Source organism: Canis lupus, chromosome 6 (assembly GCF_011100685.1).
Source record: "Canis lupus familiaris isolate Mischka breed German Shepherd chromosome 6, alternate assembly UU_Cfam_GSD_1.0, whole genome shotgun sequence".
NCBI classification, from domain to species: domain Eukaryota; kingdom Metazoa; phylum Chordata; class Mammalia; order Carnivora; family Canidae; genus Canis; species Canis lupus.
Window position 1 is genome coordinate 72,534,597 of NC_049227.1, and position 25,294 is coordinate 72,559,890.

General features: G+C 36.2%; 1 protein-coding gene across 1 annotated transcript in view; it reads right to left on the reverse strand.

The window, feature by feature from the left end:
- Positions 1-25,294, reverse strand: part of TNNI3K (TNNI3 interacting kinase) — a 240,310-nt gene that overhangs the window by 135,375 nt on the left and 79,641 nt on the right. The window contains exons 6-11 of the mRNA XM_038541654.1: positions 16,420-16,518; positions 11,737-11,875; positions 5,701-5,845; positions 5,510-5,614; positions 1,902-1,996; positions 1,105-1,254 (exon numbers count right to left, since the gene is read on the reverse strand). Coding sequence (XP_038397582.1) covers positions 1,105-1,254; positions 1,902-1,996; positions 5,510-5,614; positions 5,701-5,845; positions 11,737-11,875; positions 16,420-16,518 — 733 coding nt within the window. The remainder of the gene's footprint in view (positions 1-1,104; positions 1,255-1,901; positions 1,997-5,509; positions 5,615-5,700; positions 5,846-11,736; positions 11,876-16,419; positions 16,519-25,294) is intronic.

Below are 25,294 nucleotides of genomic sequence, written 5' to 3' on the forward strand. Positions count from 1 at the left end.
TGCCAGCCAGTGTAGTAATCAATTTGCACGTATTATCTCATTTAATCTTTATAATCTTGTGAAGTCGGCATTGTTATTATTCTCTTTTTTTTTTTTTTTTTTTAGATGAAAAAACATCTACTTCCTTACTCCTTGAATCTGGACTGGCCTTTGGACTTACTTTGACCAATAAAATGTGGCAACAGGGACATTAAATGACTTAGAAGTCAAAGCCTTAAAAGGCTTTGCAAATTCTGTTCTCTCTCGCAACACTATACCAAGACTGTCACTTGAAAAGTCAATCTCACCTGCTGAAAGACACTGGTTGAAGGGAGAAGAGGGATACCCCAGGCAACAACCAGCACCAACTGTTAGACATCTAAGGCCATTTTGGGTGTTCCAGCCCAGCCAACCCCTCTTACTAAATGTAGCTCATGAGCAAGTCCAGGCAAAACAGGCAAAGAAACCACCCAGTCAACTCAAAGAACCATTAGAAACAAACATTGTTATTTAAAAAAAGAAAAAGAAAAAGAAAAGAAACTGAAATTCAGCAAGGATAGATGACTTGTCCAAGATCAAAGAATACAGCTTGATTTAAACCCAGGTGTTCTCACATCAAAGCTCAAAGTTTCATCACTTCGAGCTCAAGTTAAGTTTATAGGTACGCACTAATCACTGGTCTCTTTTTCCTAGTCCAGGCATTGTCAGTAAGGTTAGATGTAACAAATATTCCCTTTCTTTGTAATTATTTCACTAAAACAATTTGAATCCATGTAAAAATTCCCCTATATAAGAGACAAAGTCTAGCTCTATGTCTACTCTAGGAAAGTAACTATTATTACATATCATAATTTTATTTCTCCAGTATCTAGGACTGTTATAGCTCATTTGCTTTTCAAAGTGCCAATACCAAGAATGCCTTCAGCTCATCTGTAGCCCCAGAGTCGCCTTCCCTAGTGAAGGTCTATTGGACTCTTTGATCAAGTTCCCAAAGACTCAAATATAATCTATAGAGGAAATGGGAGTGTACAAGTAATACAAGCAAAGGAATTATTAATGCATCGACATAATCTATGCACAAAGTTCAATGGTATCACTATAGAGATGCAATGATGAAGACTATACCTTTTTCATAAGCCCACATCAAACATGTCTGCTCATCTTTTTCACCACTAGACCTGCTAGGATCACAAGCTACCAGATTCATATCAGCTCCATTATCCAGTAAGAATTGAACCAGGCGAATGTGACCATGGTAGCAAGCAGAGTGCAATCCTATAATAGAATGAAAGTATGAAAGAAGAAAAGAGGAAAACTGAACCTCAATTTTCAAAAGACAGTAATTACCACATCACAGCATTGTTGCCAGAGATATAAAGCAAAGATGGATTTCTTTGATAAAGAATTAATTCTACTATTGAGCAAGCACACCCTACTTTAAGACAAAGAAGTATCCTATTTACTTCATCTTCTAGATAGATTGCCTTATGTTTAGCACAATTTCTGGTATTTCTACATCCACTGAAATTACCAAGAACAAATATTAGCATCTTTATACGAGAACAAAGGCCCCAGATAAATGTTTTTCTTGAGCAACAAACCAAGGGCAAGGCAGTGTGGTCAGTTGTTCCTGGTATGGGCCATAATAGATGTGTCAACTATAGATATAGTGTCAACTATAGTGTCAACTATAGATAATTTTGCAGGATAATGAAACTGACCAAAAGTCATTCCAGTTTTTTTATTATCACTATGCACCATGAATTCTAAATGATGTCATCAGACAAAACATCCTTCCTCATCAGGGTTGACCCTTCCTCATCAGACTGAACACTTCCTTTTTCCTCTTCCCTGTTAATCACACCACTGTTCTTGAGCATTGATATGCATCAAAAACTGGTGATGTCTCACCAAAGTCTTACCTGTGTGCCCATCCCTTCCTTGGTGGTTGATGCTTATGACATTTTGATCAAGAAGGAATTTAACCAGGTCAATGCTCTTACCATAGGTACAAGCACTGCAAAAATACAACATAAGAGAAAAGACTTCTGTTATGAGCTAAATTGTATGCCCCACAAATTAATATGTTGAAGCCCTTTTATAACTTCACAGTTTGACTATATTTAAAGGGATACAATTTAAGGAGGTATTTAAGTCAAAATGGAATCATTAGGGTGGGCCCTAATCCAATAGGACTGTTGTCCTTATAAAAACAGAAGTTTAGTACACAGATGACATGTACAGAAGGACAATCATGTAAAGACACAAGGAAAATGTGGCTATCTACAAGCCCAGGAGAGAGGCTTCAGAAGAAACCAAATCTGCTGACCTCAAAATCTTGGACTTCCAGCCTCCGGAACTGTGAGAAAATAAATTTCTGGCATTAGAGCAACCCAGTCTGTTGTATTTTGTTATGTCAACCCTAAAAAATGAATATAGCTCTGATTCACCCAGTCTATTCCAGATGTTAGTGTGTATACAAGAGTGCTAAAGAGGCAAAGAAGGGAGAAGGAGGAAATGAGAGAGGAGAAGGAAGTGATGAAAAAAAAAAAAAACACAAGCACATACAGCAATAAAATCCTGAGATTCCCAAATCTAGGCTTTCAAGATAAGAAGTCATATAAAATTTCTCATGCCTTATTATTAAATATGTCCTATGATATTCTTTTTCATAAAAGAAGAAAAAATATTGTTAAGAGTTTCATGCAGTTTTAGCTATAGGACCTAGGTATTCTCCAAGACAACTGAATGGGGAACCCAGAAGGGTCCGGAGAGACTTAGGTGACAAGCTGGACTTTGACTGGCATCTGGGAGTGGTAGGGGGCGGTCTCGTGAGACTTAGCCCTTAGACTGTGGGATCTAACACTAACTCCAGGTAGATGGTATCAGAACAGAATTGAATTGTAGGACATATGCTTGGTGTCTGCGGAAAATTGGAGAATTGTTTGGTGTGGGAAAAATTCCCATGACTGGTGTCATCTATTTCAGAAGTGAAATATTGAATGTTGTAAAGCCACACAGAAAAACAGTGTTTTTCTTTCCAAACTTGGTTCTAGGAGAGGCAGTTTACTAGGCCTTAGTATTTCCACTTCCTGGGATGACCTTGCCCAATACTTTTTCTTTCATGAAATGTCATTATTTTCCTTAAAGAAATACATTATTCACCCACCTGAACTGCTGGTCCATCTATGACATCTTATAAACCAGAGATTGAGTTTGTTGATATCTCTACCCTTTCCTTGTCAGTTCAGTCTTACACGACATTTATCCTATTGTGTTATGGTAATAGATACACCTCTGATTACCTTGAGACCTTACAGCAGAGCTCCTTTAAGAGGGAAGGAGTGGAGTCATCTTAATGTTCCTACCAGTGCCAACACAAGGTAGATCCTTAATAAGTCATTCTTGAATAATTGAGTGAATAGAAAGCCACCGCTCAGTGCAATAGATCATATCACCATTAATTATTTGCGTTGGAAGTAGGACCCATAAAACCACACTCATAATGTTCCATTATCTGAACTGCCTCATTGATTCTTTTCGAAGTAACCATTTACGGGAATTGATGAGTTCTGAATATATACATACACAGGTGTACATATGTGTGTACATGTGTATATACCTGTGAAAACAATAACCGAAATGTACTGAGTGCTTCCTATTGAGTGCAAGGCATTGTGATTTTTACACAGAAAAATTTCAGAACCAGAGTGAACTCCTCATGTAAAAGGAGGGTTTCTTTTATAAATACATGCTTAAGATGAATAGAATAAAAATATTAATATAAAAAAGAAAAAAATATTAATATGTTATTCTGGGCGGGGGGTGGGGGTGACTGGGTGACGGGCACTGAGGGGGACACTTGATGGGATGAGCACTGGGTGTTACTCTATATGTTGGCAAATTGAACACCAATAAAAAATAAATTCACACAAAAAATAATATGTTATTCCTAGTGGCCACAGGCTTACAAAAAATAAAGCAATCGGATACGTACTTTTAACTCACTTCACTAAACTTGTCACATAGGCTTTTTTGGAGGTGACAATCATCCTTTGATTATAGTTGGCTCCAATTTATGTACATAGAGTAGCGAAATGACTTGAAAACTAGCCTGAGGTATCAGCCTTAACAAGCATGACCTAATGGGGAACGAGGGCACCAGTAACCATACATATCGGTTCTGCCAATTATCCCTTCGGGGAGAAATTCCACTGATCCATTTTGACTGAAAGTATGATCTAAAGAGTTCTTACATCTGTTCTGTTACAGCACGTGTAGAACACAGACGAAATATTTTAGTACTGGAACGTAATGATATATAAAAAGCACAGAATTTGGAATCAGGTAGGCATTTAATCCATGGCTTTCTTATCCTAAGACTCTTCGCCAAGTCATATAGGTTCTCTGAGCCTCAATTTTCTCATCTGTAAAAGAGGAATAATAAATCCTACTTCATTTGTAAAATGGTTATAAGGATTAAATGGGATGATGGATGCAAATCATCTAGCATATATTCACTAATCCACAAATGGTAGCTTCCTTCAACTCCCTTTTGGCTGATCTCTTGGTTTGATGGGAAAAATCTGAGCATCCAAGCAATATCGGACAGATTGATGCCTTATCAGGAAGCTCAAGCTCAATACTAATTCAGTATGGAAAAAAAAAAAAGTCTCCTCATTTCTATCAATCACCAGTGAAATACAAACACTATGTAAATTACATATTAGTCTCAGATACATTTTTTAGAGGTTAGGAAACCAGCCAAGAAACCTGTAGTGTGTAGGTAAATGATCTTATACTCGAGGCTGAGTAAGTGGAAAGTACTGTGCTTTTATTTCTATAACAAAAGAGTAACTCATCCTTAAATACGAGGGTTTCAAATTTTATAAAACATTTGGCTTTCTTTGGGATATTTTGGGAAGCCATGGCTCTGAATTTTTAGCCACCTTTCCCCTCCTCTTCTAGAGCACACGGTAAAGGACTCTCATGCATTCCTAGAAAGGAGTTAATGCCTTCTTAGGTACCAGCGCGGCCACCCTGACTAGGCTTTTGCAGGCTGACAGATGGGTGTCTCAGATAGGTAGATACATTTGCACATAAGGTTTAAGTGGTGAGGAAAAAAGTGTCACGTTTGATGCTGATGAATTCTGGTAATGAGATTCTTGTCGGAGGAGGATTATGGGCCCTGCCCCTTTTGGCAGCTTTCTGCAGAGTGAAGTGGAATAGAAGCAATATGCTTACAGATGTTGATATGCCTGTTGCCTTGGCAACATCAGCCCCTGTCTTTGTGGCCGCTGCCAGGAATGCAGCATCTGGCTCCGGCCCCATCTGTTGTACTGACTGCAGCATCTGCCTCTACCTTTTCTTCTGTGTGTCTAGCTTGGGCTCCTTGTCCTCTGCCCACCCTCTGCTCTTGCTCTCTGATCGCAACATCTGCCACTATCCGCGCTTGCTGTAGGTAGACAACTGCAGGTGCCGAAGGGTGTCGGCCACCCTTAGTGGCTGTCCAATGTAAACATTCTTTTACCTGTGAAAAGCCGTTTCACTGAAGATGTTTTCTTTAGTCATACTTTCTATTCCTGATATTTGGATGATTTCCTTGGCAACTTCAAATTTGCCATTGTAGCACGCCCTAGAGTTAAAGAAAACATTTTGATGATAGTAAGAAGGTGCATGGAACATAGCTGGAGGACACATGGAATGCTACGTACTACTCACAGGTGCAAGGGGGTATCTCCGTAGATATTAACAACATGTGGCTGAACTTCACTATCGCTCTGGAGCAGGTACTTCACTATGTCATGGTGTCCAAAGCGGGAGCAGAAATGGAGGGGGACGTGGTCTTCATTGTCCTGAGCATTCACTGTCAACAAGAAAGGAAAAGTATGTTATCTGGAATCCTCTGCGTCTCAGCCTTCTCATGTGTGGTGTCAGGAACTTTTCTAAGTGCCTGAGAGACTCCTGGAAATTGCCAATTAATGATAATAATAAAGGAAATTAAGTGCAACCAATTTAAAAAGTTATAATTCTGTTCTATTGCCCATTACCACATTAAACAGGCTTTCTTCTAGCTTCCATAAATTCTATGGAATGCATCTAATCAAATCTACCTTGCACAATGGAATAGTTCAGGGAACTAATAAGCATCCAAAAGATCCTCATGGTCTTATTTCCACAAGTATCTCCTTCCAAATTGATTTTTTCCCCCTTTTTGTAAGATGCTAAAGATTTTACCAAAATCCTGGCTAAAGCACCATTGCCAGAGATTTGGGTTCAATAGGTTAGGGTAGGGCCTAGCACTGTGTGTGTTTACAACACTCTGTAGGAAGGTCTCATGTACCCTTAACTGAGAATTATCATACTATCATACACACAGTGTGGTGCAACGCAAAGACAGGCATTAGAGTGAGGCCTACCTCATTCATTATATTTCCTTAGACAGTTATTGAAATCCAGTTGTTCACTCAGTAGTGGGCATCTGTCCTCTCTTTGGCCCAGCCGACCTCATCACCCTTTGGACATTTGGAAAATTCCCTGACTAGAGGCCAAGACCATGTTTAATTATAGGAGCTAAAAATATGTTTTCCAAGCCTCCTTTGCAGGGAGGGCACAGGATTAGCAGAGAGTGGCCATATGTCCTGGTTTAGGCTTTATTCTAGCATAGTTTTTAATAGTGGCCCTTTCACTCTCAGCAGTGCCCTGGTTTGGACACTTATCTATGGGCTGCTCCAATCAACACATTATGTCAGACTCTGACATCAGAGCTGATGACACAAAAAAGCAGAACCTGATCTATCTTGGCAATGTAGCAATAGTAGAGTAGCTCCACCCAGTTTCCGGTGGTAGTGATTCCAGTCGGACTCAGTGCCCTACACTGTCGGTGCCAGAAGCACAAGTTACCTAGCAGTGGCAACGTGTCTTCAAATGACTACTCTTGGGCTGTGGTTGTGGACGCTGTTCCTCACTGTTGTAGTTCCAAACATGGCCCTCTAACCCGTCCTGGGGAAGATTCTGTGCTCTAACTGATATTCCTTAATATATCCCTTTTATGCTTAAATTAGCAAGAGTTACTTTCCAACGCTTGCAAATAAGAACTCTTGATTGATACATACTCATTCCTCAACAAGTATAAAAGGATCACTGTGCGCCGAGCACCATGCTGAGTGTTGGAGATACTGATTTATTATCAATAACGATGGATATAATAGTAGTATTGTTGCAGGGATGCTGAAAAGATTAAAGAAGATCATTGCCAGAAAGTATCTAGCATGATGCCTGCCACATATTAGACCTTCAATGAAAGTATGTATTCTCCTTTGTCATAAATTTCCCTCCTAGAAATCTGCTAAGTGCTAAGGCCAATACGTTACCAATATATACAATCTATAGCCTTAAATAACCTGAAATCTAGTTGAATATTCAATAATTTCAGGCCTGAAGAAATAATAACTGAGCACCAGCTAAATTCTGGATCCGCTTCAGCACAACTTTTAAAACTAAAATAATCGAATCATCTGCTCTATAACCATTTATTGTATGTGATTACTTTGTTAATCTGTACAAGGTGTTTTATTCAAAATAGAAAATACAGTCTTTAGGAAACCCATGTATTATTATTCTTTTATGCATCTATAATAAAAATTATCTGTAGAATCAGAAGGATTGAAGAAAAAAAATAAAGGATAGATTGGAAGAAAAAGGGAAGATAATAATTTTTAAAGTGTGCAAGTAGCTTATTACTACTGTTGTTACAATCATCATTTAAAATTTAATGAACACAGGTCTGTGGCTGCTATATTTGTAGACAATGATTCTTAATGTTATTGTCCTGCAAGATCTTAAGCCAAAGGGAAATCTTTAACAAAGTCACTGAACTTCTCCTCCCAAGGCCGTTATTGAAAAATAAATCTTTGAATCTTTTTTTATTAATGAGTGGCTCAGAAGGACATCCTTACTTCAGAAGAATGTCCCTGGTTATTTTGATTATCTTTCTTTTTATGATACCTCTCCTTTGTTCACATTCTGTTGGAAGCCAAGGAAAGTCAATACCGTAAGTCAATGCTTTAGAACGGTAGGGAGTCCAGGGCTACTGGAGGTCACATAAGAGGCCCTGAGGTCCAGAAGGGACATTGTAAAGCAGCATACGGCACAATCTTCCATTAATTCATAGTTTGCCTTTGGCCATCCCCAACCCCACCCAACATTATTCTTCTCTAGTTGAGTCAGTAAACTTCAAAGTAGATTATCTACTTGGTGAATTATGTGCAGTGGCCTAGATGTTCTTTTCAGCAAAGAAGATATAAATACCAACTGAAGGGTCAAGCCAGGAGAGATCTGGATCAGACATAGGGTTTATAGATACACGTCTATGTTTCTGCTTCAGCAATTGTGATCTACTTTGCTTTGTCTTGGATCAGTTTGTGGTGACCAAAAAAAAAAAAAGGTGTATATTATTATATCTTATATGAGGGAAATTGAATGTATGAATGTATTCTATTTGCTCTAATTTCACATTTTATTGAGAGTTAAAGAATTTCAAGCAAAGAAATAGATGTAAATCATTATTAGGAAAGTATTTAGTGCCTAGTCCTCTACTTTGAAGAGTGCATGTGTTCAGTAACGTATTTTGAAAGAAAGATTGGGAGACTGGGTGGGTGGATGGATGCTCTTTCTTGCTTATCTCTGCTTATTGATCTTAAAGATAAAGTAAAAATTCCCATAGTAATCCAGCAATGTAAGCACTTCCCATTAGCTCTCTAAAACAACTCCCAAGTGGGTCTTAAATACACGTTCAATAACAAATCTGTGTAATAGCTCTGACGAGATATAGTTTTAGAAATAAAATCCTTCCTTTTACTGGCCAAGCCTTAGAAATTTTTTGTGACTCTATATAATATCCAGTTCCATGTGAAAGGAACTGTGGCATTTAATAGATGACAAAAAATTAATAAATTCTGGGTTTAAAATTTTCCATTTTTAACTTATTAAAATGATATGTTGTGAAGGCTCAATCACTACTTTCTTCTTATGGAGTCCAGTAATATTTTGACCTTTTCAATCTCATTCAATAAGTATTACATTTCTCCTTTTTCATTTTCTTAAGTGGTACAAAGAAGACTAGAGACTTGAAACATATGTGACTGAATAGGTCAGCCTCCCAAACATGCCCAACTGAAGAGGCTGCTTTCAGAATTACATTTTGGCTAATTTTGTAAGCTGAATTTATTTTCATTTGTGACATTCTGTTGCCATGGAAACATACTGTAAATACCAGATTTTGAAACATGCCCCTTTTGGGGTCATTAATTTACTCTTGCTCTTATGTCCACTTACCACAGCCAAGGGCCAGATCTAAAATAAATTATCTGGAGGCTTAGCTACACTTTGGAATAAATGAACTAGCTGATACTAAAACCAGTGCAGTGTCCAGTAGCACCACAGACCTTCTAGTTTATTTTTTGTGACTAGTTAAAGTACAAAAGGGACTTAAATATCAAATGTGTATTAGAAGGAAATTAAAATACATAAAAATCTGGGTCATGTTGTCTCTTGATACTTTAAATGATTGAGTAGGAAGCATATAGTGCTTGTGTGAATCAGAAAGTTCCAAAATTTATATCATATGATGCTGGCATGTAGGGGGAATATGGGTGCAATATACATTTCAATGCCTTTTGTAGAAGAGAACTTTGATCCCGGAGACGTGCTGATCAATGATACTCATTTTGACACCACCGAGCTTTGGAGTTGCACACAGGAATAAAAAGCTGAGGTTGGCATTGATAATAAAAGCAAAAAGTGAGCTGTTCCTGACCCTTTGGAAGAGTGAGACAGTTTCAAAAACACAATTATGTGTTCAGTGGTTCATACAGGTGTACCTCCGCCTATGCTAAACCAACAGAATCAAAGAGACTGCTTAAAAAAGGTCTAAGGAACAGCATTGCTGCATCCGGACAACACAGGTTATTTATGATAATCCTATAGAAAAATCCCTCAGTTATTGCATCCTGGCTCATAGAAAATGACACCAGCTATGTTTCTCAAACTTCACAAAATAAAATGGCCCTCTTTCCAGCAGAGAAACTGGGAACGGACCTAGCCTCTTCCCATACTTCTCTCTGGAAGCCTTTATGTTTTCCTTATGTGCGGGTAAAAACATTGATTAGCTTTATTAACTGAATATTGATCTCAATTTTGGACCAAGGCACTGGCAGTTCGAGAGCTCTGACAACCTTGTCCTTTTGTAAATGTGCATGGTTTCTGCTGCAAAGGCCAGCAGCTCTTACAGCTGGGCTTTTAATTAGGTCTCTTGGGGGTCAATGGAAGAATGTTGGATATGCCTGAGAGAATTTAATGACAAGATGTAACTCTGAGTGAATTTGTGTCAAAAAATAAAGTTTGTAAGGAAGAGAAAAAGAAAAAGAACTTTTTACAACACTCTACTTTTTTAAAAAAAATATTTTATTTATTTACTCATGAGAGACACAGGGAGAGTGAGAGGTAGAGATAGAGACACAGGCAGAGGCAGAAGCAGGCTCCATGCAGGGAGCCAGACATGGGACTTGATCCTGGGACTCCAGGATCACACTCTGGGCTGAAGGCGGCGCTAAACCATTGAGCCACCTGGGCTGCCCTCGACACTCTACTTTTAATCAATTTTCTAAAACTCATTTTATAATTTATAATTTATAATTTAATTAAGAAAATTAAAAGTTGTGGGAAATTCTATCCTCTTAACCATAACCTAAAACGTTCTGTATGTTCTGAAGCTTATTTCTTCCAGCCTGATCACACCATAATGCTGTTTCCACTAAAAATAATAGTAATATCAAATATTGAGGAGGATACGGACAGCCACTGACACTCTCAATATTGTTGTGGAGTTAAAATTGTACACTTAGGGAAACTGTTTCTGATTTCCTAAAAAGTTAAACATATGCATACATAGCAATTCCGTACACACACACACACACACACACACACACACACACACACGTATATATATAACCCAAGGGAGATAAATATACATGTTCACAAAAAAAGAATTGAATAAGAATGTTTCTGGCATCTACATTCATAAAAGCCAAACTCTAGAAACATTCAAGCATCCCTGAGGAGGACGATGGATAAGCAAATTGTGGAATACTCATACAACTTCAGCAATAAAAAAGAGCAAACTACGATCCATGCAACATGTATAGAAGTTAATATCATACTGTCAATCAAAAGAAGGCAGTCCCAAATTGTAGGAAGTTCAAGAACAGAAAAACTAAACCTATGGCAATAGGAGCCAGAGTATTAATTACCTTTTGTGGTTAAAGCTATTTACTGAGAAGAGTTCTACTTTCCCTATGAATATATTCTACATCTTGACCTGGGTCATTTTGCATGGAGAGTAAATATTCACTTAGGTCAACATTTACTTAATTCTGAGAATTTTACTATATGCAAATTTTACCTCAATTAAAAAAAAAGATTAGTGAAAAATAACAAAATGAGAATAATTTATCCAGGAAAACTCTTTAGTTTTATTGAAGCATCTAATATATTAGGAGTTGAATGAAAATGTATACAAAAAGATTAACATATAGATTTAATTATTACATTAAAAATAATAAATTATTGTTTGTGGAACAAATTTGCATATGTAATTAAGCAGCCTCAAATTTTTTCTCTAATAAATAAGGAAAGTGCAAGTAAAAAAATACACATAAAGTAAAAAATAGCAAATGCCTTCTAAACATATAATCTTACCATCTGCTTTGCTGCCGTCTTCCATCAAGAGTTTTGCAATATTAAAGAATCCTTTTGCAGATGCTAGGTGGAGAGGCCTATCTCCAACCTCACCGCTTACATTTACATCAGCACCAAATTTCAAAAGAAGGCGGGTTACCTAAAGAATCCATTCATTTGAAATTAGTATCAAAAGTCAAACAATAATGCAAAGCTTTCAAAAGTATGGAAGAAGACATATAATTAAAGCCTCTTCTTAAATTATTTTTACCTGAAAATAACAGAAAATCCTAACTTGATTGGCCTAAACAGTAAGGAATTTATTATTATATCACCTAACCAGAAGTCTAAAACTAGAGCAATTTCAGGGTTGGTTCTTCATTGTACATAAATTATCCTCCCTAATGTCCTTTCCAAAGTCGTCTTCTGGCCAGAGCCAGCAGTGTTTACTTGATTCTCAATTTTCACGGCAACACCATGCATAGGTCACTGGTGATCATCTTGCTACTAGAGTTCTGGGTTCTTTTCTGGATTTGTGAGTAAATGCTGATAGCTGCACTAGCTGTCAGCATTTTCCTTAATTAGCTGAGATCCACATCCAAAGGGAGAGAGAGAATGAAGTATTAAACAACTTAGGAGTCTTCCAGGGATTGTTTCAGGTAATTTATAGGATTTCTTTAAGTTATTTACCTACCCAGTTGTGAACGTTCCAAATAATTTCTCTAACTCTGACATTGTCTCCTCTGGGCATTTCAGAAGTCATTACAATGATCCCAAGAGGTAAGTTAGAAGGAATCTATGCCATTAAAGTAACAGTTATGGGTGGAAATCTCAACTCACCTGACCACTGAGGTGTTAGCATAAAAGTGAATTCAAATGCTAAAAATAGTTTGACTTTCTACACGGCAGCAAATAAACATGTCTTGGGCAGAAACCTCTCAAGAATATGGTACGTATTTGATAGAAATTCTAGGCAAAAAAAAAAAATTAGTAGTGTGGCATGTGGGGGAAACTTCCTAGTGAGTATAGTGAGTAAAGAACAAGGGTTCTGAAGTTAGGCTTTACCACCTTTAATAAATTATTTGACCTTTTGAAACTTCAGTTTCTCCATTATTAAGATGAGAATCACAATAGTTCCACTTCATAGAGTTGCTACAGGATTAAATAAGTTATCACATGTAAAGCACTTAGAAAAGTGCCTGCAACTCAATAAATGTTAGCAGAAGTGGTAGCACCATGTGGAACATGTGTATTTTATCCATTTGTGGGCTAATGGGCAGACCAATACTTAATTCAGAAGAAATTGGAGCAGTAAAAGTCAGTCTCAAGAACTGTGTGTTCCTAAGCAGATATTTCCACTTACAAAGACTCCATAAATTCTGATTATGTGATTTTAAAATGGACAGCTTTAAACTATCTTTGAAATCGATTGTCTATTAAGCACTATTATTGTATAGCTAGGAAATATTGCTCTTGGTCCAAAACATCTACTCTTCCACTTAAAAATAAGTAAATAAACAAATGGCAAAGAACATGGAACATTAGGCACATTTATATATCGAATGTACCATTCTCCTGTCAGCATATTTTAGCAAATGACAATAGCATCCATAAATTACTTATGTGCTGTCTTTGCACACAGAAAGTGAGTCCCTTATCATAAAAAGGCCATCCACATTTTAGCATAATTTTCTAAGACTGTGACCATATATTCAGGGAAAGTAAACAAATTTAGCTATCCACCCAACTTGCATAGAAGCTCTTTATGTTTCTGTGGGTGAGGAGGTTAATCACCAAAGAGGATGACTCTACAAATAACATGCATTGTGTACATCCTGCCTCTGCCTAAAGTCAGAAAAGTATGGAATTTTTTCATCATCTGGGCTTTTAGACTCTGTACTTTCTGAAGCATTTTCAGTGTCTAGCTCTCCAGTACACTCCAGTGCACTCTGAGCAGCACATCAAATGAAATGAGAAATCTTTCCTAGCTATAGGTCACGCTTCATGGGTTTGAGAGTGTCCAAGCATATGCCAGATAGCAAAGAAATAAAGGCACAATGACTAGAAGAGCACAGAGACACAAGTAAGTTTGATTTTTAACTTGGAATCCTCAGGCAGTACAGTGGTCTGACCTCTGCAAAGGCAAAAAGGTGTATTTTTACTCCATGATTAAGACTAGAGATCTAGAGATATAAAGTAAGGGAGAGTGAAAATGGGATGTCAAAAGAACAGTTAAGCTTTGATTATCCAATTACATGTGTACTTCTGTTTTATTTGGTTCTATTTAGCTTCTTAAGGCTAACTCAATGGCAATGTTTGAAAGTAGCACATAAAAATTTTATCTTTCAATACTTTAAGGTTAAAAATCAATAGACTTACTGTGCCCTGGAAGGTATGTCATATAGGCTTTCTTTTCTATAGACAGTGTGGCTTTTAACTCATTAGGCATCTACCTCTTTGGAAAAGTTTGACAATCCCATAAATTGTTAAATGTAGTGTTACCGCATGAACCACCAATTCCACCCTGAGATGTACCCAAGAGAAATACAAACAGATGTCTACGTCAAAACTTGTACATGAAATGGAAGTGGGGAATCAGTGAAATAGATGAGAGGATTAAGAGTACATTTCTCTTGATGAGCAGTGAGTAATGTATAGAATTGTTGAATCATTGTACACCTGAAAGTAATATAACTCTGTATGTTAATTATACTTGAATTTTTTAAAAAAGTGAATATTCAAAGCAGCATTTTTCATAACAGCCAAAGAGTGGGGGATAAAAATCCAGCGTCCATTAACTGATGAATGAATAAAAAAATCCAACATATCCATACAACAAAGTGGTATTCCACACTAAGAGGCAAGGAGATGCTGATACATGCTATAGAGTTGATGAATCTTAAAAACCCTGTGCTAAGTGAAAGGAATCAGTCATAAAAAACCATATGTTGTATGACTCCATTTGTAGGGAGTCTCCAGAAAAGGTGAATCTGTAGAAACAGAAAGTATATTAGTATTCTCCTCAGGCTGGAAGGGAGAGGTTTGGAGAGAAGTCTGAAGTGCTAATGTATGCGGGGTTACTCTTGGGGGTAAGGACTTCCTTCAATTAATTGTGGTGACGTTTGCAAAGCTCCGAATATACTAAAAACCACTGAGTTGTATGATTTACATTGACGAGGTAAATCTCAATAATAAAGTTGTTACAAATTTTAAAAGTCAATGGACTTTGGAGTGAGAGCCCCTGGCCTTGAATAATGGAGCCCCACTGCTTGGGCACATTTCCTGGACTTTCTAATTTGTGTCTCTGATAGAAGAAGAGGCTCTGAGGTACAACAGAAGAACTTCGGGCTTTGGGATTTGACAGACCTGAATACATACTTCGGCTCTTCTCACCAGCTACGAGACTCTGGCATGTTACCTGACCTGAGAGAGCTCGTGTAGATCATACAACAAGAGGCCAGACAACAGTTAATTTTTGGATTGGGGCAAAATTACAAAAAAGGAAAAAAAATCCACGCAAAGTGGATACAGTATGAGATCGCTTATATGGTAATTCTTGGCAAGTTCCTCAGGTTGTCGTGAAGGTCAAATGAAACTATTCATTGAGTGAAGGCACACTGTAGATTTTAAAACATTCTCTGTATATTATTACCTTATTACAGAATGCCAAATTTTATAAATAATGACCCATTATATACTTATTTATTCAAAGCAAATTATATTTAAAACATGTATAATGTTTTTTGGTTTTTTTTTTTTTTTAATTATCTGGGCTATTCCATGTATTAGTTTCCCACGGTTGCAAATTGCCACAAGATTATTGGATTAAAACCGCACAGACTATTCTCTTCAAGTTCTGGAGGTCAGGAATCTAAAATCAAGGTGTTGGCAGGTTGCATTCCCCCTGCAGGCTTTTATTTCCTTGCTTTTTCAGCTTCCATAGGTTGCCTGCATTCCTTAGCTTATGACCCCTTCTCCTATCACTTTAACTTCTTGCCTCTCCTGTCACATCGGTTTCCTGCTCCCTATTGTAAGGACCCCTGTGATTACTTCAGGTCCCCCCGGATAATTCTAGGATAATCTCTCCAACTCGAGATCCTTCACTTGATCACATCAGCAAAGTCTCTTTTAGGACATACGCAGGTTCCGAAAAATAAAACATGAACATACCTTCATCCTATCACATCCCAAGACAGTAAAAAAAGAAGAAACCAAGTTTCTGAAAGACATTGTTTCATCTGCTGGGATGGCGGTTATAATTCGTTTTATTGTTACTGTGCCAGCATCATTGTAGTGATATTATCCAGCATTTGCCAAACACTTTTAGATTAATATCTCATCATATTAGCAACCCTATGAGGTAGGTACTATTTTCTCTATTTTGCAGATGAAGAAACTGAAAATCGGGGAGATGAAACCTATACATGGTTAAAAAGTTGGGAATTTTTAAAATTCAGACTGACATATTCCTGGGATTGTACAGTGACTCTATTGCCCCTCTTGGGTCCTAAGATAGTAAAAATGGGTAAGTTGGCAGATGTAGTACTTCTATGAATTATAAATTCCTCAAGGGTGGAGCTGATGAGAATATGGCAAAAATAATTCAAAGGGTATCTTAAATATTCTGTCTTTGAGGCTAGGACAGAGAGCTCAGCAAGCCTGGAATTGTCCCCCAGCTTTTGGAGATCCTACCATCAGGCTTACCTGTTCATGTCCATAGTATGCTGCAATGTGCAGCGGAGTGAAAAAAACTGCATCCTGAACATTGACATTAGCTCCGTGTTGCAGCAGGACATCAGCAGCCTGGAAAGACGGAGAGAGCTCAGTGAAGACCTTGACTTAGGGCATCTGCCCATCAAAATTCATTTTACTCCCGCCATGCACAGTGCTACTTCAGAAGTCACCATCCTGAAACAAAAGTTTTCTTCTGTCTCCCTCTCTGAAACCTGTAATGGCTTGTTTTGTCTTGAAAATGAAGACTGAACCCCTTGGTGTGGCTTTCCAATGTCTTCTTGGTTGATGGCATCCTTTTTAATGCATTTTCCGTTATTCTCTTTCGTAAACTCCATTATGTGGTAAAACTGCACTCCATTTCCTGCTCATTTGAGTCTTTGTTCACATCATTTCCTCAGCCAAGAATTATGTTCTTCCCAATCTACAGATATTTACACCCAAGCTGAATACCTTCTCCTCCAAGATTTCTTTGATTTTCCTCCCTATATGGCCAACCCACTTACTGAAATTGTCTTTCTCCTAAATCTCATACAGCTTTCTTTCACGCCATATAGAACATTTAAGGAATTATATACATGCCTTTTCATCCCTACTAGAGCACAATCCTTGAAGGATAAAGTACATCAGGTTCATCTTTATGATCCTGCCCTGGCCTGTTGCTATGTAAATAGTATTCATTCCAGAAGCATTTGGAATGAGTGAATGGATGAGTGAATGAACGAGCAAATGAAAGACACAAGGAGTTGTTGGCCAACTGTCTTCATTGAAAATTATAGATTGGTCACAAATCTGCTAACCTTCAAATCTCTTCTCCTCCCAATTACCTATTTCTACGTCTCACTTCTCTGGAAAATTGATTGGAAACATTTCCTTCAGATATGGTCACTTTTATTGTGGATTTTAACGTGCTGTCTATTCTTCATGTGCTCAAATAATATACATTTAGGAAAATTTTCAAAAGTCTGTTAGGCTTGGAGAGAAAACAAGAAGATGGGATTGAAAAGCTCAAAGGACTTACATTCCAACACCTCTTCTATTCCAATAAAAAACTGCCTCCTCAGTCAAGTTTCCTTTCCTGTTTGAATCATAGCCCTTCAGAACTGGAGAGGGATCATGGACAGACATGACATATCAAACCCCCATTAAAGACAAAGAAATTGAAAATGAGAGGAAATGTCTCAAAGTCCTGGAGCAAGTCCATGTCAGCACAGAAGTGAATCTTTAATCTCTTGCCTCAAGCTTTGTTTCTGAGTGCTCCATGGTTTTAAGTAGTTTATTCATTCAATCATCCATTTATTCATGCATCAACACACAATTTATTGAGTATGTATGAGCTAAAACTGTGTTGTTTCACATGCTTATTCTCAATTTATTCAATCAGCATTAGAACTGGTTGTCAGACAAAAAGAACATGGGCTTCTTTTTTCTTAAGTACAAATGTTTATTGAAACATTATACTAGTAAAGAAAAAAATGGAATGTTCTTTGTGGAAATAATATTAAATAAGTTCTCAAAACTATCACTTTTGTATTAACTTGGAAAGGAGTCCATTAAATACCTTTAAGTTAAATAATCACATGTATTCTTACATACATATTATGTATAGTTATGACTTAAAGGATAGAATGAAATATACTAAAACATTAATAGTAAATAGCTTGGGAACCCTGGGTGGCGCAGCGGTTTAGCGCCTGCCTTTGGCCCGGGGCGTGATCCTGGAGACCCGGGATCGAATCCCACGTCGGGCTCCCGGTGCATGGAGCCTGCTTCTCCCTCTGCCTGTGTCTCTGTCTGTCTGTCTCTCTCTCTCTCTCTCTCTCTCTCTCTCTCTCTGTGACTATCATAAATAAGTAAAAAATTTAAAAAATTTAAAAAAAATAGTAAATAGCTTTATAACGTGAGATTTCAAGGGAACTTCACATTTTTCTGTTTCATAATTTTTAGCACGATTTGTATTACCAGGAAAATGTCTTCCATTTTGAAACAAAAATTGGTAAGAAATACCAAATTTTAGTATTTTGGATAAAGTCATTTGACTCATATTTTTTTCTTTACTGTCTTCCCAATGAAATCACTGTTCTAAATAAATATTTGCATTATCCATGGGCAGAAGTAAAATAGGGGGCTGTTTAGAGCTTGTGAATATAGTTCTGAGTTAAAGCTAAAGACACTTTTGATATTGGAACGAAAATAAAGCTGAGTTTTGGTGGTTTTGAGAAAAAACTTCTACTCACAAAGCAACATCTATAGTTCCAGGATATTTGAAATTCTTACCAAAGAAACTCTACATACAACAGGGAAAAATAGTCAAGGTTATGTTTTTGATGGTTTTGATGATTAATACTGAACAAAAATCAGAAGATAAAATACAATCAGTGACTTAATGCTAGAGATAGCAGAATGACTGAGTTTAATATTATAGACTTTTCAATTAATTTGGGCATAGCTACTCCTTTGCTCAATTACATTTTCTAGCTACCCAAAAAGGTCATTTATAAGATCAAAGGAATGTGAATTTTCATCAGGTTGATCAAAAGCAGCTGGATATGTTCTTTCTGTCAAAGATACACGTTAGATTTTTTTAAGTTTTTTAAAATTATTTTTAATTTTTAAAAAATTTTCCCCAAGAATTTCTTGAAATTCAAATTAGTTAACATAACAGTGTAATATTAGCTTCAGGAGTAAAATCTAGTGATTGAAAAAGATAAGGAAGTCTTGTTAGGATATCTAAAATTTCTGGCAGTTTCAAAAATATAAACAGAGGTTGGGGCGTCTGGGTGGCTCAATCTGTTAAGCGTTTGACTCTTGATTTCAGCTCAGGTCATGATCTCAGGGTTCTGAGATCAAGCAAACCCTAGGTGGGGATCCACAGTCAGGGAGTCTCCTTGAGAGCGTCTCTCTCCTTCTCCTTCTGCCTCTCCCCTCTGTGCGTGCTCTGTCCCTTTCTCACAAATAAATAAATAAATCTTAAAAAAAAAATATATATATATATATAATACATAGAAAAATATATTAAATGTATTTTATATAAATATAAATACAAATATGTATATATTTACACATATATGTGTGTAAATATATATATGGGGGGGGCTTCTGTACACTTCCAGAACAATACTTTTGCTGATATTTGGGTATTGCTAATTAACAATCCATAGAATAAATAATGTATACAGTGAGCTGTTTTCCTAATAAAAATTTAAAAATACCGTTAACATTTATTGAGGGCATTTTATGTCTCAGACCTTGCATAAATGGTAACTGAGTGTCCTGTTTCACCCCAAAACACAGAAAGATTGGTGCTACTCTTCCATTTTAAAGGTGAAGAAACTGAGCCTCAGGAAGTCTAGATAACTTTTTTGAGGTCCTATAGCTAGTAAAGGTAGAACTGGAATTCAAAGCTAGATCCCTTTGACTTCAAATATTTTCCATCAGGCCCTTGTGTGACCTTCATCTCATTAACACTAACCTTTAAGTAAATGAACTAAATGACTCAAGCTCAGACAAGAGGAAACATTCTCTCAGTAGAAGCTCTGTAGATGCAGCTTGGACATGAATACCAGAGTCATTTATATAAAGCACTTGGTATCTTCAACTTCACATGCCTGGGAGTTCAATCTTAGGAACCTTTATAGAAGGTCACAAACGATCAAGTATATGAAGCTTTTTACAGTTTCTCTTATTTTAAATATAGCATAGAATAAAGTAGACAGCATGCATTTTTATTGTAATAGAAACTCTCAAATGTTAACATATAGAGCCAGTTTCTTAGGCATGGTTCCAGAACTTACTTTCATTCTAAAAGATAACGGCCCTTAGGCTTCAATAAATGGTTCAAAGCAAACTTTTTCCTCCTAAATTTGCACTTATCCAGTCATTCAGAAGGTCAATCTTTTGGATGAACATTCGTTAATTATGAAGTGTTGGCCTTCTGAGAAACTGTCAAAATGTAAGTCTTAATGAAACCACACAGAGTCATTATTGAATGGTAAGCTTTATTTAGTTTGTTTTAAAATTCAAGGAAATATTTAACCATTGAGAGCAATGCACGTTGGAATTATCTGAATAATGTCATATGAGTAGAATGCATTTACTGATTTTTATGACTTTTGGAGAGATTATGGAGAGAGTATCTCTTAGTAATCTTATGGGAATATAACATATTGTAATGTAAAAATATGACTGCCATATGGCTAAGACAAATACTCTTGTATTAACATTTAGGCTGGAACATATATCTATCAGATCATTTTATCCATGCTTTCCTTCTCCAGAACCTGAGAAAGTTGGTAAAGCAATTTTACATTCTTTTTACTACATGAAGCCCCATAAAGTCACAGCCTAAAGTACTTGGCACTATGCTTAGTATATGATAGGCATCCAGATAATTGAATCGGACTGTATTTCTAGTAAAAATTAAACACACACACACACACACACACCATCAGTTACAAGGGAATTTAAACATTAACAATTAGGACCCAATTATATGACAGAAATTTTAAATAATTCAATTCAACAATTGCTTATTTTATATTAACCTTTAGCAAACTCCAGCATCTGTAAGGAACTGTGATTAGGATTATATATAATATGATATAATATATAATATAATATTATATTATATATTATATAATTATATTAATTATTAATAATATTAATTATTAATTATTATATTAATATTATATAATATTATTATATAATAATATTTTTGCAGGGCATAAAATCTGTTGTCATAAGGTTTTTTGATGAAATACATAGTTTTTATATTTTTCCTCAAAAACAATAACAAAACTACTAGTGAAATTGTTAAATAGAAAAAAGTGTTATCACAGAAAGGATATCTTTATAATCTTTAAGCTTTTTAAGGAAGCAAACTGTATTATACTTAGATTTGTATAACTGACATATATGTCAGTATTGTTATTATGATTGAAGGAATGATGTTCAAATATGGTCTGGTAACTAGGTACCTTTTACTGACTGAAGAATAAGCACCAAAAAGTGCTTCCCACTTCCCAAGTAGTTGTTTTATAAGCATAGAAAATGGATCAGAGTTCCTTATTTTGATAGTAGAAATTACTATCATATATTACACTTTACAGGTATTTTTATTTACCAATTGACTCACAAAAGGGCCAAGTGGAGCCTCTTCAATTTTCAGGTTGTAATTTAAATACTTATTTGTATATTCTGCTTTTCTTCTTAGAAACTTTCCCTTTTCTTTCTCCACCTATCATATAACCGAGTCTCAAGGTCAAGCTCATGTTCTTCACAATAAATTTCTACAAATACTTTACCATATTGATAATTTCTTTCTCTGAATACTTACAGTATGTATTTTCACAACTTAATTTTTCCATTGATTATCACTGTTATATAAAACTACTATTATATAAAATTTTAACGTTTTTTTTTTCTCATGTTCTAAACTTGTCTCAGTGAAGTGTAAGAAGTTTGGACTTCAGGGAAAATAATTTTTCACTGGAATTTAATCATAATTAAAATAGTCAGAATTTATCGTTTAAAATTCCAGAGATTCTAAAAGTAGTGTCTATAAGAGCAAAGGCCCTTATTGTTCTTCCTTGCCAAATGCTTCTCCTACAGTATGACTTTACCTTATCTGCCCTGGTCCCATTTAGCACTCCTTCTATACTTTGTTTTATGAAAGTCATTGATAGCAATGAAGGAAAAAAAATAAAAGGCCATATAAAGAGGAACTAAATGTCCCATGGGAGACAAGTAGAATAAAGTAAATTCTAAAAGGAATAAAATGGCAATCAATATCAGTTGAAATTGTCAAAATTAAATATAGTGTCTTCCACATAGTAGATGTTCAATAAATACCTACACTTTTAAATTAAGATTTTCTTTGCTTTAAGTGATACCTCATTTTCTATGACTTTGTTCATCTTCCTCAAATATCTACTTATACTAATGCTTTAAAGCCACAATTTTCCCCTTCAGTATGCCTTTCTCTACTCTTTGTTACTGAGACTAACAGAGAGCAGAACCATGAGACTACTAGGATAACACCCACTTCTGTTTATTGGAAAATCCATAGTATTGACACTTCAGAGGAAAATGATTTATTTTTTATTTTTATGTTCTTCTTACTTAAAAAAGCTTTTAAGTTTTTATTTTAATATCAGTTAACGTACAGTGTTATCTTAGCTTCAGGTGTACAATATAGAGATTCCACTATTCTGGACATTACTTGGTGCTCATCACACAAGTGCACTCCTTAATCCCCATCACCTACTTAACCCAGCCTCCCACCCTCCCCTCTGGTAGCCATTAGTTTGTTCTCTTTAGTTAAGAGACTGTTTCTTGGTTTCTCTGTCTCTCTGTCTCTCTCTTTCCCTTTGCTCATTTGTTTTGTTTCTTAAATTCCACATATGAGAGAAATCATATGGTATTTGTCTTTCTCTGACTGATTTATTTTGCTTAACATAACACTCAAGCTCCATCTATGTCCTGCACTGTTGGTGGGAGTGCAAACTGGTACAGCCACTGTGGAAAACAGTATGAAGTTTCCTCAAAAAGTTAAAAATAGAACTACCCTACGATCTAGTAATTACACTATTGAATATTTACCCAAAAATGCAAGAACACTAATTCAAAAGGACACATGAAACCCTATGTTTATAGCAGCATTCTTTACAATAGAGGAAAATATTGTCTGAAGTTTATGCCTCGTGAATTCAAAATGATCCCAAACATGTTACAGGCAAATTAATTTAGATTTGATATTTTCCAGTTATTTCCACTTCTAACGTTCAAAAACCAGTTCTTAATTGTGTCCCCTTAAACCACTGCCCTCTTTCCTAAACTTTATTGACAATCTTCCTTTAAAAGTAGTTTACCTTTTGTCCACATTACCTCACCTTTTATTCATTCTTCAGCCCACTACACCCTGGCTTCAGGTCCCACACTTTAGTGAATTCTCTGTGGAAAATGACATCAAACGCCTCCTGACTGCCCATCCCAACAGATTTTTTTTTTTAAGTTTTTCTTATTTTACTATTTATCTGCTCCCTAAGATGCTGTCTTCCCTTAGGCTGATTGACGTTGCAGTCTTTGTTTTTGCCTCCCACCTCTCTGCCAACTTATTATTATTATTGCTCTCTGGAGGCGACTCTTTCTGTTCATCTCTTAAGTGCTTCTTAAGTGTTGCTTTTTTCCTCACTGACAGGCATTTCCTTGTGTTTCTTCTTGATCTCCTTTGTCTGCTCTAATTCCTTTGTATTAAATTAATACATGCAAAAAATAAATTAATACATGCAAAGCACTTAGCACAATACTTGGTACAAAACAGTAAGTATTCAATAAATGGCAGCTATCTGCTATTTTGTAGTATACATTCTCTGGTTTATTCCATCTACTACTGCTACTACTATTGCTGCTGCTACTACTACTATTGCTACTACTACTACTACTACTCTCTCTCTCTCTCTCTCTCACACACACACACACACACACACACACACACACACACACACACACACACATCTCTCTCCAGTTGCATATGCTTTTCCCAGACTTCCTCTAACACAAGATCTACCTCCTTCGGCAACTGTTGATCCTGTTATGTATTTCTATTCTATTTCCCTGGGACGGTAGAGTCCTCCACATTGATCTTTTTAAAATTTATACTTTGATTCTTATTAATGTCAATTAAGCATTAGAAAGCAAAGGGAACTTATATATTTTTTTTAAGATTTCATTTATTTATTCATGAGAGGCACGGAGAGAGAGGCAGAGAGACACAGGCAGAAGGAGAAGCAGGGTCCATGCTGGGAGCCCAATGTGGGACTCTATCCCAGGTCTCCAGGATCACACCCTGGGCTGAAGGCGGTGCTAAACTGCTGAGCCAGGAACTGGCTGCCCTGGAAACTAATATTTTTTTTTAATGTGTACTTTGAGGATATCTATGAGCTAAATGAGAATATCTGTTTCAGGTATTGCTTTATAGCAATCTCATGGAATTTTATTAAAAGCATCATCTAAAAATAAGAATACTGGAGATCCAAATTATACAGCTTGTAAAGAAAAGCACCTAAGTTTACATTCAGATCTGTGGAAGTCCAAAGCACCATACTATCCCATGCTGTTTTTCTTCTTATTTGTGTTATTTTTTATGGCCAGTTAGCAATTCCTTGCCATTTTATACAGGCTTGCAGAAGATATAGCTCTTAGTAGATGTTATTCTTCAAAGATTTCCAAACATGGTCATATATCCAGTATACCAGGAAGAATAATCCTGGCTATGTAATTGTTTGGAGTTGACTGGAAGACAAATGAAGTAAAATTTATTCTACTAAGAATTTATTCTAAGTAGGAGTTGTTTGTTAGGGATCTTAAAGAGTGATATACTATGGAAGGAAGTTTAGAATTTTTCTTATTTTTTTTCGTTATAGGAAATCACCAAAAGATTTTAAATAGTTGTAAAGTATATTCTGATTTCCATTTTAAAATACCCTTCTAGTAATAGTATAGCAAATGGATTGAAGAAGGAATAAGACTGCAAGCAGGGTGATCAGTTACCAAAGTCTTACAATAACTTAAAAAGAGAGAGCTAAGGATAAAATGAGCTGAGGTAGTAGTAGTGGCTTGGAAATGAAGAATGGGTTTCAGAGATAATTAAGATAATAGAATCATACGACTTGGCATTGAGAGGACTGAGCACAGTGAGAGATGATGGGAAACTCTTAAAAAAGGATGACTTTGAAAGAGGAAGCTTCTGAGGGGAGATGAACTTGAAAATAAAACTTTTGTCTATTTTATGAAGTTAGGAAGTGGGAACATTACCTACCATTTCTGTCTCTCAGATTAATCACTTGGA